Source organism: Theropithecus gelada, chromosome 15 (genome assembly GCF_003255815.1).
Source record: "Theropithecus gelada isolate Dixy chromosome 15, Tgel_1.0, whole genome shotgun sequence".
Lineage (NCBI taxonomy): Eukaryota > Metazoa > Chordata > Mammalia > Primates > Cercopithecidae > Theropithecus > Theropithecus gelada.
Genome location: NC_037683.1, coordinates 4,702,089 through 4,722,029, shown reverse-complemented (window position 1 = coordinate 4,722,029; position 19,941 = coordinate 4,702,089). Strand labels below are relative to the sequence as shown.

Sequence of the window (19,941 nt, the reverse complement as noted above, 5' to 3'; positions counted from 1 at the left end):
GGTTTTTCCAGTAGGTGGTTTGTTTCTCTTACTGTCGGTTTCTAGGAGTTCTTCTTATATGACGGATGTTATTTCATAGTTTGTGTATATGTTACAAACATTTCCTCCTGTGCAGGAGCTTTACTTCTCACAATGACCTGCAAAGTAAGTGTTGACGTACCCATTTCACAGATGGGGAGACTGAGGCTTGCTGGGATCACACTGCCAGCAGTCACGCAGAGTGAAGATTCAAATACCGGTCTGTTTGACTTTGACAGTTGTGGCCGTGACAGCAGATTGCACTGTAATGAGGTTTATAGTGGATTTTCCTTCCCAGTAAATGGGTCGATTGGGATTTATTCTTCGTGTGGGTGAGCCCCCAGAGCATCCCAGTCTTCCAAGCAAAGGTTCCTCGAGGCTGAAGGGAGACGGAGCTCTCGGCCAGCACGGTACCCATCGTCTCCGGCAGGAAATCAGCTCCTTTTGTCCCAGACGGGGGTGGACACTCTCTCCCACTTCCCTAAAGCCCCCACTGGTGAAGTGTGGGTCCATGTAAAAGGCACCTTGGCCAGGGCTCATGGGGAAGAGCGGCTTCCAGCCAGGCAGCACTCACTACCCCTTGCAGGGCCTTGGGGCCGTTGATCCCGCTGACCGCTGACCATGAGAACGTCTCTCTCCAGCCTCAGGAATGCAGACCCGCCTCCCCTTGCCAGAGTCCTCCACTACCTTAAGTGACAGAATGAGAATGATCAGTCTTGTCTCTCATTTAGCAGATAAAAGAGGGGCACAAATTCTGCAGCCAAAATCTGGCCTAGTCTAGATGTCCCAGTGAAATAGGCCAAGACGAGAGTGCTGCTTTGGACCAGAGTGCCCAAAAGAGCATATCCTCCCTCCACCTGGGTGACACCCGGCATCTCTGGGCCAGGGTCGGCCTCTGGGGGCCAAAGGGTCATTGGGACCCTTTGGGCTCCCAGGCCTGGCACACAATGGCCCCTCAAGCCATTGCAAGGGACACAAAGCTATAGGCAATGGCAAGGTCAAGGGCGGCTGCTGCTTGGGAGTGAGAGAGAAGGAGCAAAAGTGAGTCGTAAAAAGCTTGGTCATCTGGGGCCTTCAGGGACGGGGCTGTCATGACCTTGAGCTCTGGGACCTGCTGGCCGTATGAACAAGCTGGGCAGAGCCTGGCAGTGGGTGGGCAAGAGGACAACTGACTCACTAAGAAAATGCTCGATTTCAGGAAACACGTTTTCTTTTCTTTTTTTATTTTTATTATTATTTTTTTGTCGTTGTTGTTGTTTTGGGATGGAGTTTCACTCCTGTTGCCCAGGCTGGAGTGCAATGGCACCGTCTCAGCTTACTGCAACCTCTGCCTCCCGGGTTCAAGTGATTCTCCTTCTCAGCCTCCTGAGTAGCTGGGATTACAGGCATGTGCCACCATGCCCAGCCAATTTTTGTATTTTTGTATTTTTGTATTTTTTTTTTTGAGATGGAGTCTCGCTCTGTCGCCCAGGCTGGAGTGCAGTGGCCGGATCTCAGCTCACTGCAAGCTCCGCCTCCCGGGTTCACGCCATTCTCCTGCCTCAGCCTCCCGAGTAGCTGGGACTACAGGCGCCCGCCACTTCGCCCGGCTAGTTTTTCGTATTTTTTTAGTAGAGACGGGGTTTCACTGTGTTATTAGCCAGGATGGTCTTGATCTCCTGACCTCGTGATCCGCCCGTCTCAGCCTCCCAAAGTGGTGGGATTACAGGCTTGAGCCACCGCTCCCGGCCCAATTTTTGTATTTTTAGTAGAGGCAGGGTTTTACCATGTTGGTCAGGCTATTCTCAAATACCTTAACTCAAATGATCCACGTGCCTCAGCCTCCCAAAGTGCTGGGAGTACAGGCGTGAGCCACCATGCCCGGCATGGAACACATTTTCTATCTAAAAAAAGTTAGCATTAGGTTGGAGAAACCTTTCATTCTCTGGAAGATTCTCTCAGGCCCCAGTAATGGCATGAGACCTCTTGGCGTGAGGGCTGCCATCTTTTCTGTGAGGCCGGCCTGTAGCCTCAGAGTGTCCAGCTGCAGCACCCCATGGTCACATCCATCTTGGTCCTGGATGACCACCTTCCAGTTGTAGCCACAGCTCCCAGCTGTAGCACGGGGCAATGATGAGCACGGGAGAACGCAGCCTTGGCTGCTTTGAAGCTGAAAGGAAGCCACACCACAGGGCAGCTGAAGGGCCTGCCTGGCCCAGCACGTAGGGGACCTGCCAAGTACCGCCTTCTGCCACTTGCTTTGCCCCGGACGGCAAGCCCTTGAGCACAGAGGCCATGCGCTGCTCAGCTTAGTGGCTTTGCCTCACCCTGTCCACAAGGGGTTTGCCTTAAAGGCCTATTGACTGAGTGAAGATGAACGTGTCAGGCTTCGAGGGCTCAGGAGAGGACGAACGACTTGGAAAGAAAGTCATTCCTGACCGGGACTGGGGACTGCTTCTTTGGGAGCCCGGGGCTGTTGCGGCCACCTCGCTCTTCCCCGTGAGGTTTCTGATGGTGGCTCTAACCTGGCTGGGGAGAAAGACCTGGAAAATGCAAATGTCCAGGAAAGCAAACTGCCCAGGGTGGCTGCTCCCTGCTGGGTTCTGGCCATGGACGGGAGGGTCCCTTCAGAGGTAAGGCCCTGACGCTGCAGCCCCCCGACCCCACAGGCACTGCCTCCCTCCGGGATCCACATCTTCGCCTCTCAGCTCCACACACACCTGACCGGGAGAAAGGTGGTCACGGTGCTGGCCCGGGACGGCCGGGAGTGGGAGATCGTGAATCAGGACAATCACTACAGCCCTCACTTCCAGGTAGGAGCCTGTGCCCCACCCCCACCCCGCCCCCATGCCCTGCCCCCACGCGACCTGCTGAGCCTACTGTCTCCTGATACCATAGGGATGGCCCCAGGCTGGCTTCTTTCTCCTGGGCCAGCCCCCCACCATGTGGCCTGTGCTCCCCGCTTGGGTGTCTGATTGTAGAGAGGGCCTCTGGCACATGGCAGATGGTGGTGGGATTTGGGAGACCTGGGCAGCCCTCTGGTCACATCCGTCTTGGTCTTGGATAACCACCTTCTGGTTTGAATCTAACGATCTCTCTGGCCAGAAGCCACACTTAGCCGGCCCTGGCTTCCACTGTAGAGGCTGGGGCAAAACGGACACCCCCAGAGATCAGGGAGGCCTGAGGGAGGACACAGTGGCCGGGGGTCTGGCCTGCAGCTCTCTGAGATCTCCTCTCCCCCAACCCCTCGGCTCTGCTTGCCCCAGGAGATCCGCATGTTGAAGAAGATGGTGTCGGTCCATCGGGTGAGTGCCCAGCAGGCAGGCAGTCCCAGTCGCCGCCACCAGCTGGGATGGCTGGGAGGGCTGGGGGTGCCACCAGACGGAGAGGGACAGAGAAAATGATGGGGGGAGGGGAGGGGAGAGCCGTCCAGGGCAGGGGGAGGGTGCCTGTGGGTGGCTCAGGGTTGGGTTGCCTCATGAGGAGACTCACTTGGGAGTTCATGGAGGGACATCGGAAGTGGGGGAGCAGACAGGACACTCCCAGGGGACGCGTATCCTCAGCCTGACGGGCCGACCACAAACCCGAGAGTGTTTGGAGGAGATGAGGGCGCTAAGGCAGGCAGTGGAGCCCTGATCCCACAGAAGGCCAAGCTCAGGCCTCAGTGGGGACTTGCCCAAGTTCCTTGAGATGTGTCATGACCCACCCACCTGCACCCCCACTGGCCTGGACCCTGTTGTGACCCACTGGGTCACAGGAGCTGATGGTTTATAACTTCTCGGGGACACTCAGCCTGTGACCTTTGCGCATGAATCTGCTGGGCTCCTTGTAGTGGATGACAGGGACTGTACCCCAGAGGTGCCGTGGCCCACACAGTGGCGTGGTCTCATGGGGGCGGGGCCTCGTGTGCCTGTCAACGCCAGGTCATGTTGGCTTTTCCTCAGGGAGATGTGCTCATCACGTCCTGCACGTACAACACGGAAGACCGGGAGCTGGCCACAGTGGTAAGTCACCCCCGCTTCCCCTTTCACCTGCCCAGGGAGAGTGTTCAGCCTGGGCTGTCTGAGGAAGGAGGACAGGTCTTGACTCCTCACTTAGGACATGGGCTCATCCCCTCAATAAGCCAGTCGTTCTCAGCACCTGCTCCCTGAACCCGCAGTGGCAGCATCACCAGGGAGCTTGGGATAAATGCAACCTGCCGGGTACCACCCCAGGCCCACTGAGTCAGAGACATGGGCGGTGGCACTGGGAAATCCATGTTTTAACAAGCTCCCAGGGGATGTTGACCCCTGCTCACGGTTGAGAAGCACTCACACCAAGAAACTTCTCAGCACCCGGGGCTGGTGTGGGGAGAAGCTGTAGGACAAGAGGTTGATCTCTGCCCCGTGGAGCTCCAGGTGCACCGGGGAGATGGGCCTGGAGCACCTGCTGCTAGCAACAAGCAAAATTATAAAAAAGAAACTTTCAAAACCAGGTTGAGGAGCTAGAGGTGCAGGGACCTGGGAGGGCCTCGTCAGAGATGTGGCTGTCACATGGAGCCCAGGGGAGAGGGGAGGAGGTGGAGGAGGGCTCCATGCAGGGGCTGTGTGCGGGAAGGCCCAGAGGACCAGGAACATTCTCAGGACGGAAAGGAGAGGAGGAGAGGATGGAGACATGGGGAGGGGTCAGGCAGTGTGAGCGTCAGCTGAGGATGCATTTTGGCTGGAGAATCTGCACTGGGGAGATCTGTTTTGAAGGCTGGGTGTGCAGGCAGCACCAGGACACGGGCAGCCACGTGAGGCACCACGCAGCAGGGCTGCTTCCGGGAGCCAAAGGGGGTGCTGTTCACAATTACCTGGGTCCCGGGCACAAGCCAGGGCTGTCCTGGCACACGGGCCGCCCTGCCAGTGGATCCATGCCAGCTGCCTCGGTATCCATGGTGGGCTCCAATAATTATCCTGTGAATGGTGTGGCTCAGAGTGTAGCAGACCTGGGTTACAGCTTACCCAGACACCCCTCAGTGCCAGGAACTCGGGTCCATGTCACAGCCCTATTCTTTGTGTTTTAATCCAATGTAGATTCACCTGATATTTACAGAGCCCAGACTGCCATGGTTTTCTTCTTTTTATTTTTATTTTTTCTGAGACAGAGTCTCGCTCTGTTGCCCAGGCTGGAGTGCAGTGGCACGATCTCAGCTCACTACACCCTCCACCTCCCTGCAACCTCCACCTCCCGGCAACCTCCACCTCCCGGCTTCAAGCGATTCTCCTGCCTCAGCCTCCCAAATAGCTGGGACTACACACCACCACGCCCAGCTAATTTTTGTATTTTTAGTAGTGACGGATTTTCACCATGTTGGCCAAGCTGGTCTCGAACTCCTGACCTTGTGATCCACCCCCTTCGGCCTCCCAAAGTGCTGGGATTACAGGTGTGAGCCACCGTGTCCGGCCTATTTATGTTTCTTTTTAAATAGCTTTACTGAGATGTAATTCACATGCCATACCATTCACTCATTTAAAGTGTGCAATTGTATGGTTTTTTGTAAATTCACAGATCCATGCAACCCATCGTCGTGGTAAATTTTAGAACATTTTCATCACCCCCAAAGGAAACCCCATATTCCTTAAGCAGCCGGTCCTCATTCCCCTCCCCGCTCAGCCTGGCAACTGATCTATTTTCTGTCTCTGTGGACTCTCCTATTCTGGACACTTCATGTGAATAGAGTCACACGATACGTGGCCTTTCGTGTCTGGCTTTTTTCATAGCATGATGACTTCGAGGTTTCTCCATGTTTTAGCGTGGGTCAGTACCTCATTCCTTTTCACGGATGAATAACATCCCATTGTATGGAGGGACCACGGTTTGAGTCTCCATTCATCCACTGATGGGCATCTGCGTGGTCTCTGCCTCTCATTTAGTTTTCACACCAGTCTCCAAGGTAGGAGTGTTTGTATTTCTCATATATATATATATATAATGTATGTATGTATATATATTTTGAGACGGAGTCTCGCTCTGTTGCCCAGGCTGGCATGCAGTGGTGCGATCTCAGCTCACTGCAACCTCCGCCTCCCAGGTTCAAGTGATTCTCTGCCTCAGCCTCCCAAGTAGCTGGGATTATAGGCGCGCACCACCACACCCAGCTAATTTTTGTATTTTTAGTAGAGACGGGGTTTCACCCTGTTGGCCAGGCTGGTCTTGAGCTCCTCATGTAATCCCTCATGCTGGGATTACAGGCATGAGTCACAGCACCCAGCCAGTGTTTGTATTTTCACAGGTGAGATATAAAGGCTCAGAGAGGGCAGGCACTTGACCAAAGTCACACAGCTGATAGATGGCTGAGCTGGGATTTGACCCAGGGCCTTGTGCCTCACGGTTCTTACCACACCCTTCCTGTCTCCCTTGGATTTCAGGTGACAATTGCCCTAGGTCCCTGATCACAGATTCAGGGTTGGGGGGTGGGAGAGCTTTGCCAGTCCTTTATTCTCTCTAGAGGAGGTGCTCAGTATATCATGGCAGTGGCTGATGTCGGGCGCTGGCCACAGCTCAGCACTGCTCTAATAACTCATCCTAATCACACCAAGCCTTGCTGAGACCACTGAGCAGATCCCACCAGGAGACACAGTGAGGTCCAGCCACTCAGGCCACACAGCGAACAGGAGGCAGGGCTGGTATGGGGGCAGGTGCTAACCCCAACTGTGCCACCTCTCGGCTGAGCACCTGTGCAGTGACTGAGTGAGCTCGCAGACACAGGGCTCTGCAAGTGGAGCACCCCAGGCAGGACCCCAGCATCGCCCCATTCTGCAGGCACAGCGCCAGGGTCAGGGACGGGAGGGTCTTGCTGGGTATCCAGCCAGGAGACTGCATATTCCCTGCCCAACCTGGCTTCATGGTGGCAGAACCGATGCCACGTCCCCGGGCATTTAGGGCTGCCAGCCCTGGTGAGCACCACTGACATCTCAGATGCCCGTTCTTGAGGTCGAGGCCCTCGGTGCCAGTGTCCCAGCGGGCAGTTCTGTGGCGTCCCTGGCCCATGCCCTCCTCTTGGCAGTGGCTACATCACAGCACCAGGCGGGATCAAAGGGGAGGGCAGCTTCCCAGGTGGATCTGAGCTGCTCATGCTCTGACAGCTCCTCACCTGCTGCTCCAAGAGACAGCGGCCTTTGAAATTCGATTTCCTTCCCCAGGTGAAAGAGGAGAACAGATCCTGCACAGGGTCAGACTCAGTTCCCTTTTGATGTCTGCGGCGGCGGAAGGTGGGGAGGGACGGGAACTCACACAGGAGGCCTATCTGCCCGATCTGACGCGGGCAGGATGGATGAGAAAAGCTGGGAAAGGAGGATTCCAGCCCAGAGAACAATGCTGGCAAAGCCCCGTCCTGGCCAACAGGCGCCAGGTTTGGTCTCTGGGCAGAACTGCCCCATGCTCTTTGTCTGCATGGGAGGAGGGGGCGGCAGCTGGTGAAAGCGCCACACCGAGCTTTTCCCAGTCCCTTTGTTCTGCCATAGAGCGACGATTGCCTTTCTTCCCCACTAGCCAGATGAAATCCCCAGGCCCACAGCAGCTTCACAAACAGTGGGGAGCCTGGACGAGCAAGGGTGGCCAGGGCGTCATGTCCTGGCCCCTGACCTTCTGGGACCTGAGCTGCTGCCGGGGGAGCTTTGCTCTCTCCAGCCCCAGCTCCTCCAAGCTGCCGGCGTTCTTCTTCCTCCCGTGGCTGAGGCTCCACAGTCACCAGCTCCAAGAGCAGCAACCCAGCTAGGGGCTTAACGTTGGCAGTGGGGACTCAGAGGGTGCCTGCCCTGCCCCTCCCATGCGATGGCAGGCCGTAGGGTTGCCCTGAGAGGCTGGAGGTTGTTGCGACCTCTAGTCACGGTCCTGTCTTCCAGAGTCCCTGCTCCCCTCAGAGCCGCACTCGAGAAATGACTGACTGGTGGACGGCGTGGGGCTGCAGTGGAAAGGGCCTCCCTTGCAGTGCTTGGCTCCAGGCTCTCGCTGGAGGTCATGGGGACAGCTTCCAGACAACGGCCGGGAGGCTGGGTCCACTCAGGCTGTGCCACCAATGCTGTGGCCACCATGGGGCGTCCCCTTGCCTGCTCTGAGACTCAGTTTCTGTACCCATAAAATGGGCACAATAACACCCCATCCGCTTGTTCCATTTCATTTTTCTTCACAGCATCATCGGCACCTGAGAGGAATGTCCTGGTTAACTTACTCGCTGCCTGTTTCTCCTGCCAGTGGTGGCAATTCCGTGAGGGCAGGGACTTAGTTCCCCAGAGCATGCCTGGCATGGTGCAGTGAACAGACAAGTGGACGCAGTGAACACGTGGATGGGGCGAAAGCTGCTGGACGGCAACGTCTGCGTGGCACGGCCCGGGGCTGACGGGTCTTCTCCAACTTGCAGGGCGGCTTTGGGATCCTGGAGGAGATGTGTGTCAACTATGTACACTACTACCCCCAGACGCAGCTGGAGCTCTGCAAGAGCGCTGTGAACGCCGGCTTCCTGCAGAAGTACTTCCACCTCATCAACAGGTGAGGGCTCCCTGCACAAGCTCCCTGCCCCCAGGGAGCCCCGACACAGAACCGCTGGGCCTGTCAGGCAGCTGGGCAGATTGGAGGAGTCCAGGCTAAGTTCTAGGAGCAGAGACCTGTGGCGGCATCACTCACCCCTCCCCTCACTCATTTCCTACTGAGTCTGGATTTGGCTTGAGAGCCTCCTCAACCCAGCCCGGAGCACCCACCCGCCAAGGTGACAGGAGAGGGGAAGCCGTTGCTGGTGAAGGCAGTATCTGGGACGGCCTGGCGGAGGCAGCGGGGCTGGGGAGGAGGCAGCAGGAGGGTCTCCCCAGGGACAGGACCAGACCTGCAAGGAGGTGTCACTGGTGCCCAGTGGGGTCCCTGCCCATCGGCTGCTCCCCAGCCTGGCTGTTCCTTGTCCCCACCAGGTTCAACAATGAGGAGGTCTGCACCTGCCCTCAGGCGTCCGTGTCTCAGCAGTTCGCCTCTGTTCCCTGGAACTCCTTCAACCGCGAAGTACTGAAGGCCCTGTACGATTTCGCGCCCATCTCCATGCACTGCAACAAGTCCTCAGCTGTCCGCTTCCCGGTGCGCTGCCACGGGCGTGGGTGGGGCACGCAGTCGGGCAGGCCTCATGGGGGATCCCAGTGAGGGGTGATGGGCCTGCACTCCAAACTGCTGGCAAAAGCACTCGCACAAGATAATTAGAGCAAGTGCCAGGTGGTGACACACAGGCCTAGACAGACAGCCAGCAGAGAGAGGAGAAAGAGAGAGAGAGAGGCCAGGAAGGGAGGGCAGCCACCCTTTCCGGGTGATACCTCCACACCGGTGCCAAATGCCAAATGCCAGTGGTGTGAGCAGGGCGCGCTAACCTGCCCCCTGCACCTTTAAATAAAGCGCTGGGGAGGGGAAGGTGAGAAACGAACCAGTTTGCAGCTGCGAGCTGGTTTTTTTCTTCTTGTCTGAGACCCACTGGCATTCGAAGGCATCTAATTTATCCCAAGCCCAGCGGGCTGCGGTCAGGAGCCCAGGGCCTTTGCGGGGTTAGTCGTGTACGGTGCCGCAGCCTGGAGATCCAGGAAGATGCTTCCGGGGGGCATCTGGCAGCTGGATTAATTGCTAAGTCAAACGTCCTCAGCACCAAGGGAAGGAAGGGCTAATACTGGCTTCCCGAGAATAGTTTGGGGTGGACGTCTGATGGGGTTGAAAACTTGGCATTTTGATGCAGCCTTGAGGGAAAGAGATGGTTAAAAAATATCAGAGCCTGCAGCCAGGGGCTCTGGTTGCTACATTAGGGTGAATGATTCCATTGGGTGCGGACGGAGGCAGGGAGAGGCCTGGATGACTCCCAGGTTCCTGACTAGGTGAATGGGAAGCCAGGGGAGGGGGCCATTTACTGAGGTGAGGACCCCCAAAAAGCAACTTGGGGGAGAAGAGTGAGTTCAGTTTGGGACAAACTGAGTTTGAGGGCAAGAACCCAAGAGGTGGCTGGGAAGTGGCTGGGGAAGCAGCCGCCCATCTTGCCCCTCCAGCCTCAGTTTACCTCCTGCTCCCTTCCTTGCAGGGTGAATGGAACCTGCAGCCCCTGCCCAAGGTCATCTCCACGCTGGAAGAACCCACCCCAAGGTGCCCCACCAGCCAGGGCCGAAGCCCTGGCGGCCCCACCATTATCAGCATTGGTGGGGGCAAAGGCTGAGGGGGGCCTGCTCCTCCCCCTCCTCCGTGCTGTCCCTGTGGGCTCACACCGGCACTGTGCACCCTACTCTGCGAGGATCCCCATGGAACAGCCCTGCATGCCCAGGATGAAGGGGCCAGACCATGCCCCTGCCTGAGACCTTGGTCCAATCCAGCCTTCTTCCCCCAGGGTCCCCTGCATGGCTGAGAGGGTGTGGGTGCCCTGTTGACCTACCCCGGACCGAGTGGGTCACGACCTCGTCCATTTAAACCGGCTTACTCAGTGCAGGGACAGCCTGCACAGTGGTCCAGGTTCCAGCCCTCCGTCAGCCCTGTTTCGCCTCACTGGGTGTGGCCAGGCTCCTGAGACATGCGCCATGCTGGACCCGGGCGCAGAATCACCCAGAACGCCCCCGCCCCGCCCCGCCCCTGCGCCGCTGCTCCCGCAGAAAGTGTTCGGTGTCGGTGTGCGGCGGGTGCGGGTGCTGCTTCAACATTTCCCTGCGGTGTGGCTCGTGTTTCACAGTGGGCGGCTTCCCTGCGACGGAGGCAGGACCAGGCACTTAGCTAGTTAGAGACTCGCCTGGGAAATTGCTCCATTGCCGAGTAAATAGATATTTTCGCCCACCTAAAGGGAAGCCCTGACAACAGCTATCACCGAACGGCGAGGCGGCGAGGATCCAGCGGGCCTTCTGGGCGCCGCTTCCACGGGGGGGCGGAGTTATTAGCACCAGCTTGCTTCTCTGGAGGCGGGGCCGGCGCTGAACAGACCGGGGTGGAGTCAGGGCTGTGCTTCCCTTGTGGTTCTGCCACTCAGTGGAGAGTGCCTTGGGTGGGCCATTGCACGTTCCTGACCCTCACTTTTCTCATCTGTAAAACGGGGCTGATGCCGTGCGGGCTAATGAGCCAATAAAGCTCACACTTGGGCTAGCACCCACTGGAGGTGGGTATGTTTGCACTCCGGGCCGTCACTCCAGGAGAGACAAGCTTGCTCCGAGCCTCCTCCCTGTGCCAGGTGTGCTACCAAGTGCTCCCCCCTGAGCGTCCTGAAGCTGCCTCAGCCGGCCTGGGTGGGTCTCCCCTTCCTGCCCTCTGAGCTGCCTCTCAGGGACAAGTTCAGCTCTTTGATGGTTTCTGGAGAGAGTAACAGATGCCGCGGTGTTCAGCCAGTTCAGCAAAACGCCGCCGAGCCTCCTGGGGGGAGAGGGAGATGGATGGGCCTCGGAGTCCCCCCGCACCAGCTAAGCGGCTGCGTCTTCTGCGAGGCACTTCATCACAGAAGGGAACTCACGGGCCCAGGAGCTCTGCCTCGCGTTGTATAAATCACAGCTTCTTGCGGCCCATAAGTCACAGGGCGCTGGCGCTGTGACATGCCAGGCCCCAGCCTGGAGAGCCGCTCCAGCCCTCTGTCATCTTTACAGCCTGGGTGACAGAAGGCAGGGAGCAGGCCCAAGAAGCCCCTTCCCGTTGATCATACCCAATCGTCAGCCCAGAGAAGGGTCCGAGGGTCCTGCCCAAACCCCCCGGGGGGCACCTGCAGCCTGCCAGTCTCGGGCAGGGAAACTGAGACTCCCAGATGAAGACCTCACCTGGAGCCCAAGAGCAACAGTGATTGGGAATCCCAGCCAGCTCTGGAACCTGCCACAGCGACAACCCCACCCCCACCCCTGCACACACTCTCGCTCTCAGACTGGTTATCCTCTTCCTCTTGTGGAGACAGCAGCTGTGTCCCCCAACCCCGCTCCAGCAGCACCCGCACCTCCCACAGCCAGATGAGTGTGACCCCGTGGTCGCTGAGAGCTGCCACTTGCCCCACACTGAGGCTATGCACAGCCCTAGCAATCCCGTGAAGCCATGTCGTTTCTGCTTTCATTGATGGAGGAGGAAGCTGAGGCTCGGAGGCCTAAAGTTAGGTGCCAAGGTCACCCAGAGTAAGCCCGGGAGCTCAGAGTGTCCCCACGTCTGACTCCAGGGTCTGAACGCTCAATCTCTGTTTCCTTACCTATGAAACAGGAATTTCCCCAGGACCCTTGGAGGGGATTTTATCTAAAATAAGGTCCTTATTTGGAGGCTTAGGGGAAGTGCTTTATTACCTGAAAATGACCTACATGCTCCAAGCCAAAGGGACTCTCTGGGCTCACCCACCTTCTGAATTATTGTGGTGAGTCCAGCAGCCCAGGTTGCTACTCTTACCCCTGCTGTGTGACCCTGAGTTAGTTACTTTCCCTCTCTGGGCTTGGGTCTCCCTATCTGTCCACTGAGGAAAGGGTGTCCCAGCCTCCCAGGGGATGGGGGCTGCTAAGGTGGCACAACCCACCACTCTGAGGTGCTCAGAGCCCTGGGGAGAGGAATGCTCATGCCCATCGGTGTTGAGAGATGGGGCGGCCCTGGACGCCAGGCTCCAGCCAGCATAGGGGTGCCTGCCCGAGTGGGTCCCAGAGCGCTCCAGGGCTGTCTGTGCTGTCTAGTGGCTGCTAGTCTCATGTGGCTACTCGTGATTAATTTTAAATTAATTGAAATGATACAAGGTCGGGTGCTGTAATCCTAGCACTTTGGAAGGCTGAGACAGGAAGATCATTTGAGCCCAGGAGTTCAAGACCAGCCTGGGCAACATAGTGAAACCCTGTCTCTACAAAAATTACAAAAATTAGAGCTGGGCACAGTGACTCACGCCTATAATCCCAGCATTTTGGGAGACTGAGGCGGGCGGATCACCTGAGGTCAGTAGTTCGAGACCAGCCTGGCCAGTATGGTGAAATCCCGTCTCTACTAAAAATACAAAAATTAGCCAGGCTGTGGTGGTACGCGTCAGTAATTCTAGCCATCTGGGAGGCTGAGGTGGGAGAATCCCTTGAACCTGGGAGGCAGAGGTTGCAGTGAGCCGAGATCATACCACTGTGATACGAGATGGAACCTTTTCCGTTCACACCCCCCACTTTTCACATGGCCCAAGGCTGTTTCACTGCCCAGTGCGGTATAGAGCTCTGGTGGTGACAATGTAGCCCCGCCCCTCCCCCCACCCCTCCCCTCCCTTCCCCCCTCCCTTCCCCCCTCCCCTCCCTTTCCCCCTCCCCCCTCCTTTCCCCCCTCCCCTCCCTTCCCTCCTCCCTTCCTCCTCTCCCCTTCTTTGAGACAGAATTTCACTCTTGTTGCCCAGGCTGGAGTGCAGTGGCGCAATCTTGGCTCACCACAACCGCTGCCTCCTGGGTTCAAGCGATTCTCCTGCCTCAGCCTCCCGAGCAGCTGGGATTACAGGCATGTGCCACCATGCCCAGCTAATTTTGTGTTTTTAGTAGAGACTGGGTTTCACCATGTTGGTCAGGCTGGCCTCAAACTCCCGACCTCAGGTGATCCACCTGCCTTGGCCTCCCAAAGTGCTGGGATTACAAGCGTGTGCCACCGCACCCGGCCAGTGTAGGCACTTTCAAAACAGTTTCCTCGGAATTCCTGAGAGGCAGTACCCAGCCACAGTGAGCGTCATGGTATCAATATTTCCGGAAAAAATTTTTAAAAATAGCTATGAAACGGTGTTTTTAGAGTCGAAGTCTGGAAGACCTGACTCGGGGTCCGGGGAGGTGGGTCCTGTGATGTGGACCCTGGGTGGTGCGCTTGGGAGCCATGGCAGGGCCGGGATCTCTTGCAGCCCAGGGATGGAGCCCGCAGGTGGTGAGCTCGGGAGGCGAGTCGTGGAGGCTGCGCTCACATCAATGCCCAGTGCCCTCCCGGAGGGGCCAGGTTCTGTCTCCACGGGGGCGGGGGAAGCACACAGGGTACACGGAGGGGGGCTGGGTTCTCTCTCCTTGGGACAGGGTGGTGCCGTCGCATGCGTTCCCCAGCTGCAGCCACGAGAAACAATTTGGAGCGGAACCTGGGCTCTGACCTCCCCTCATCCTCAGCCTTCCCCCAAGGACAGGCCGTGAGATGAATGTGGTCACCGGCCCAATCCAGGGGCCTGTGGCCAAACCGCAGACCCGGAGGAAGCAGGCCAGGCCATCTGGGGAGCCGGCTCCCCTCCTCTCCTCCTCTGGCTCCCACAAAGCTGTCTCATCCAGGAGCCAGGCCCGCCTGTGAGCGAGGGGAGGCTGCAGGTGTCCCTTCAGCCTGAAGCGTGTGAAAGCCAGAGGCCCCCACCCCACTCTCCAGCCGCATCCCCCTCCCCAGACTCAGGAGGCCAAACCCGCCTTTCACAGCCATCTGTAACCCAAACGTCTGCCTGCAGCTTTGTTGAGCTCAGTCCACAGTGGGCCGTGTGGCCTGGGAGCATCCAAAGGCAGCTGGGGCCTGCCAGGACTGCTGCCCCCAGATCGCCACTTGCTGTGTGTGTGGCTCTGTGGGGCCCCAGCTCCATGATATCCCCAAGCATCTGCCACCCGCTCTTCCCAGATTGCAGGGCACACCTGGCAAGACTGCGCAGGGCCACTCTGGCGGGCCTGATCTGAACCTGGGCTCAGGGGCATGAGGGAGAGGACTGAGCATGTGGGATGGACAGAGATGGACACCCCTCCCGGGCAGGAGAGGCAGAGCTGCTTCTGACACACAGGCAGTTATCGGGGGGAAGAGAAAGCAGGCAGCGGAGCCACCCCATCTCAAGGCAGCATGCAGGGCAGAGCCTAAGACAGGGTCCTCCTGCAAGGGCCGGACAAGGAGGAAGGCACGGGCAGGAAATGCGTTCAAATCAACAGCAAAGACAAAAGTCACCTAGAAAGGGGGACTCCACCAGACTCTTACCCAGCAGCATGCCCCTCCTGCCTGAGCCTGGTGAGCAAGGGGCTCAAGGGGAAACTGAGGAAGGAGCTTGCACTTCTGTGTGGCTGAGGAGGGCACCCATCTGAGGCCCCGCCCGCTCCCTGCTTTGGCTCCTCTGTTCCCGGGCTGCTGATTCTCAGGAGGCTTTGCCACCTGAAGAACCAGGAGGTCGAGCAAGGGAAGAAGAGCTTTCCAGCTCCCGTGCCTACCTGAGATCTGAGAGGCACCATCCTGCAGAATGGCCTTGGTCCCAGGCCTCCATGTGCACTGTGGCAGACAGTGCCAGTCGATCACTGATGGCAGACAGTGCCAGCCGATCACTGCTCTTTCCTGACCCAGACACAGCCTCATGCTCTTCAGCCAAGTGCCCCAGGGAAGCCCACCACCGATCGGTCAAGCTTGGGGTGAAAGACGAAGCCTATTTGTTTCCCTGTATTCACGTGGGGCTTATCAAGTATTTACTAAACACCTTCTAGAAGCTTGGAGATGACTACAAGCCATGGTCCCTGAGCCCAAGACACTTACAGGCTTGTTTTCTGGGAGGATTGGGGCGGACTAGAGACCGCCTTCTGGTCAGTGACCACACAATGGGCCATCTTGGTCTCTGTCCGTATCTGGTTTGGGGGTTTTAGCAGGACTAGGCCTAGACTAAGGACAGGGAGGGCCCAAGTTCTGGCTGGGTCCAGGGTCCTGGGATCCAGGGCCATTTGGGACCTGTGGGAATGGACGGACAGCATGTGATGGGGCATGGGGTCTGTGCCCTCAGTATGTTCCCTTCACCCTCTTGTTGTCGGGGTCGAAGGGAGACTTCAGGTGGGCCCGGGCACTGTAGGTCACCCCCATTCTCTCCAGGCCATAGTCCCCGCTCTTCACAAAGTCCAGCGAGACCTAGGAGCAGAGGTGGGGATGAGGGTCACTATCTGTTGGTAGGTACGGGGCTCAGGCCTGCCTGTTTCTCTGGAGGAGGGGGTCTTGGTCTTGCTGCCTGCCCTGTGGGCAAACTCATCCCTGTGCCAGGGCCTCCTTCCTGAACCCAGGCATCGCCCCAGAGCAGGTGGAGTTCGTGTCCATGTGATCTCGAGTTGGACACGGGCATCTGGGGTCCGGCAAAGCCAAGGTCTGGCAGCCAGTACGACTTCCACAGGACAACACACCTCCAGCCCCAGCGATTCCAGATGCCTGGGAAACAGCAGAAACACGGTGGTTTCCCTGGAGCCGGGCCGGAGCAGCGCCAAGGCTGGCGGCCAATCCGGCTCAAATCCCTCTGGGCAGGGGCGGCTGGAACAGCCTTCTAGACAGCTTGGCCTCTGCGTGCTCCCCATCCCACGCCCTGGCTTGGCCTCCCCAGCAAGCCCTCGGGAACTAGTCAGCCCCAGGTGCAGGTGCTCTTAGGGCAGGAGGAGGGCGTCACCTCCAGCCTGGTGCAGCTGGTGACGCTGGGCACTTTTGCCACGGCTGCTATGAGGAGGGCAGGCCGGGCCAGTCAGGGAAGCTGTTCTCCCATTATAGCAATTAAACCCAAGGCCAGGGCCACAGGAGGCAGTCTCAGGTTCTACTCTGGGAGTCAGAGGGTTCCTTCTTATTCCTGGCAGCTCAGGACTGGATGAAATAAAATAAAAAACAAATCAAGCTTTTTCTGTGACAGGAGCTTTAGGAGTGGCGCTTCTGAGCCATGTGTGCACCTGCAGGGCTGCAAGTTCTGAGTTGCCCCCCGCAGGAAGGCAGCATGGAGAGCTGGTGGACTTCAGATGTCCCCAGGCAGGCACAACTCAAAGCGGGCACCTGGCCTTGCTAACAAATACCCACCAGGCAGAAACTCCTTCCTCATCTCAGAGCCTTTTCCTTTAATGACCAGGTTTCCCTATCTTAGGAAGACACCTCTACTACCCCACTTGGGTGCTAGAAAATGTTTAACAACAGCTTTGGAGTAAGGCGGGTGTGACTGTAGCGTTTGCCCATTTCCATGGTGCAAATGCTCTGGACAGCCCTGATAGAGGGGCAGGAGACGTGCACCAGCAGCTCTGGGTGCATCGACTGGTTCCCCGGCTGCCTGTCTGGATGCCATTGAACCTCAGCTTCCCTGGTCACGTTGGTTATGGACCCATCCCTGACACTGGAGAAAGGCGAGCATTACTGTTCTTTGAAGAAATGGCAACGGAGCCTCTCCTCCCCAGCTCACCCTGGCATGGAACCCATAAACTCCGGTTTGGCTGGGCCCCAGGGCTGTGGCCCCCAGGACCGTGGCCCCAGGGCTGTGTTAGGAGGCCCTGCCCACGGTGGGAGCCACGCCATCACAATCCCTGCTTATTAAGACCCCACTCTGGGCAGTGGCCTGTATGACGGCCCTGCATGGTAGGTGAGTGTCCACATTTTATAAATGAGGAAACCGAGGCTCTAAGAGAGGATCCTTGTCCAAGGTCACAAAGCAAGTAAAAGGCAGATCCCAAAGCCTGGTGGCATCAAGTGTGTCCTGAGCCTCCCAGCTCCACTGCCAGACTCAGCCCCATGGGCTGCCACTTCCCCACAGCTCCACAGGACCATGGCCTTGCCTGAGGCCTGGCGGTGTCCCCTCCCCCTTGGGCCTTCGAGCTGGGCCTGCGCATGTTCTGCAGCTCTTGCTAAGACTGCTCTGTCTCCAGCCTACCCCTCCTTGTGGCTTCTCCCAAGCGCTCCCTCCCTCCCCGATTCCCTCTATGTGCCCAGCAGGGACTCAGGCTGGAAGGTTCTGGAGCCAGGCCAGCACCTCCCGGCCTCACTTAGGGCTTGAGCCAAATGTCAGATCTGCTCCCATGGAGAGACGTGACCCTCCTCACTGGCACCTCTACGTGCGGCACCAGAAAGATGGGAAAAGGAGGTGGAGGTACAGACCACCCCTTCCCCTTCTGGGGAGGCTGCCCATCCCCTGCCCCACCACCCCTGGCCACCCAGAGCTGTCCTGGGACTTGCTTCTGGGGGCAGTGCCTGCTCTTTCCAGCCTGCTCCTGCCTCCTGCAGCCAGGGACCAGGGTCACCTGGTGAGTGTGGGGTTCCCTGAGGTCAGGGGTGTCTGGAGTGAGGAAAGAGAGGAGAATAGAAACATGGGTCGCTGAGTCTGAGTCTCTGGTTGGTCACCCTGGGGCCACCCCTGCACCCCAGGCAAAGGGTGGGCCATGGGCAGCTTGAGGTTTGGGTCTCTGGTGTCAGGAGCCGGAAGGTATCAGCCTGGCTGGCTGGCACCTCCTTCTAACCAAAAAAAGCCTGGAACCACCAAAGTCAGATTCTTCCAGAAAGAAAACAGAGAGCAGCTTTGGCTCTGCCCAGGCACAGCTGGGGAGTCCTCCACCTGCTGAGGCCTCTTCCTCTCCCTTCTCCTTCCCCCTCCTCCCTCTCCCTCCTCCTTCTTCCTCTCTCCCCTTTTTCCTTCCCCCTCCTTCTCCTTCCTTCCTCCCCCTCTTCCCTCCTCCCTCCTTCTTCCTCCTCTCCCTCCTCCCTCCTTTCTCTTCCCTCCTCCTCCCCTGGACCCCACCCGTCCTCCTCCCTGTGCCCGGCACACTCAGGGTGCAGTGCAGGGTGCTGGTTTGGAGCTGGGGAGGAATCAGCATTTGCCTCAGCAGGGCCAGAGAAGGCGACTCACCGGCCCACCACTGGGGTCATGGATGTAACCGTAGGCGATGGTCTTGTCGATGGCGAACCCGAAGTCGGCCCTCCGGACATGGCCCACCACTTGGCCATTCCTCCAGATGGCCTCCAGGCCAAACATGGGTACTTTGCTGGAAGAAGCAGTAGAGAAAGCTGGGGCCCCAGAAACCACAGGGTGGGGACGCATCCACAGTGGCCTGGAGGAGAATGGGGGGCTGCATGGTGCCCACCCAACCGTGGCTCCACACAGATAGGGCTGGCCTACTAGGACCTCACTGGTCCCCAGAGCCAGCCCAGCACCTGGCCTGGACACCACGGCTCAGGCTTCAAGTGAGTAAAAGGGATAAGCAGAAAACAACGAAACCAAGAGTAGACTTTGCTGTTTCCAGAAGTGAGCCCCGTGTATTTGGGAGAGCCCCTGCCTCCAATTTCCTTCCACTGCTCTTCAACTCCGTTTGTGTGTTTTTTTTGTTTGTTTGTTTGTTTGGTGTAGTGGCGCAATCTAGACTCGATGCAACCTCCACCTCCCAGGTTCAAACGATTCTCCTGCCTCAGCCTCTGGAGTAGCTGGGATCACAGGCGTGCGCCACCATGCCCAGATAATTTTGTGTTTTTAATAGAGATGGGGTTTCTCCATGTTGGCCAGGCTGGTCTAGAACTCCTGACCTCAAGTGATCTGCTCGCCTCAGCCTCCCAAAGTGCTGGGATTACAGGTGTGAGACACTGCACCCGGCCAGGTTCATTTTTTTTTCACAGTACAATACATACTTTATTCAAAGGACTTTGCTACATGTAATACATGAATGCTCACCATAAAAGCTTTAAAAATTAAAAGCAGGAAGACAAAGGAAAAAAGTAAGATAAAATCAAAGAAAGGCCAGCACCCAGGGCTAACTGGTAATACTTTGTTGCCAGTCTGCAGACTTCTCCATGTGCGATGGGTTATCACAGCTGCAGCTGTGCAAAGGGGCCCCTGAATGGAAGGGCCGGGGTGAGGCTGAGGGGGCCTCCTGTATCCTCACCCTGGAGTCACTGTTTGGGTCCCACCTGTCAATCAGATTAGGATGAGGCTGGAAGGAGGTTTTGTAAACATCTTTGGTTTCACCCTAGTTTTCTTTTTTTCTTTGAGACAGAGTCTCGCTCAGTTGCCCGGGCTGGAGTGCAGTGGCGCGATCTCGGCTCACTGCAAGCTCCGCCTCCCAGGTTCACGCCATTCTCCTGCCTCAGCCTCCTGAGTAGCTGGGACTACAGGCGCCCGCCACCACGCCCAGCTAACTTTTTGTATTTTTTAGTAGAGACAGGGTTTTACCGTGTTAGCCAGGATGGTCTCGATCTCCCGACCTCGTGATCTGCCCGCCTCGGCCTCCCAAACTGCTGGGATTACAGGCGCGAGCCACTGCACCTGGCCCA

At 57.7% G+C, this 19,941-nt stretch overlaps 2 protein-coding genes across 4 annotated transcripts in view; one reads left to right on the top strand and one right to left on the bottom strand.

Annotated features, from left to right (window-relative positions):
• DBH (dopamine beta-hydroxylase) overlaps positions 1 to 11,222 on the top strand; it is a 25,104-nt gene extending 13,882 nt beyond the window's left edge. The window contains exons 7-12 of one of the 2 annotated variants that reach the window (XM_025360459.1): positions 2,667 to 2,810; positions 3,264 to 3,302; positions 3,942 to 4,001; positions 8,381 to 8,508; positions 8,922 to 9,081; positions 10,058 to 11,222. In XM_025360459.1, coding sequence (XP_025216244.1) covers positions 2,667 to 2,810; positions 3,264 to 3,302; positions 3,942 to 4,001; positions 8,381 to 8,508; positions 8,922 to 9,081; positions 10,058 to 10,189 — 663 coding nt within the window. In that variant the 3' untranslated portion in view covers positions 10,190 to 11,222. The remainder of the gene's footprint in view (positions 1 to 2,666; positions 2,811 to 3,263; positions 3,303 to 3,941; positions 4,002 to 8,380; positions 8,509 to 8,921; positions 9,082 to 10,057) is intronic. The other variant, XM_025360458.1, reaches the window with a different exon arrangement.
• A 4,126-nt stretch (positions 11,223 to 15,348) lies between these two features.
• The window catches only part of SARDH (sarcosine dehydrogenase), a 75,663-nt gene continuing 71,070 nt past the window's right edge, over positions 15,349 to 19,941 (bottom strand). The window contains exons 20-21 of one of the 2 annotated variants that reach the window (XM_025360457.1): positions 18,527 to 18,662; positions 15,349 to 15,801 (exon numbers count right to left, since the gene is read on the bottom strand). In XM_025360457.1, the coding sequence (XP_025216242.1) occupies positions 15,676 to 15,801; positions 18,527 to 18,662 (262 nt within the window). In that variant the 3' untranslated portion in view covers positions 15,349 to 15,675. Of the gene's footprint in view, positions 15,802 to 18,526; positions 18,729 to 19,941 lie in introns of both variants that reach the window. The other variant, XM_025360456.1, reaches the window with a different exon arrangement.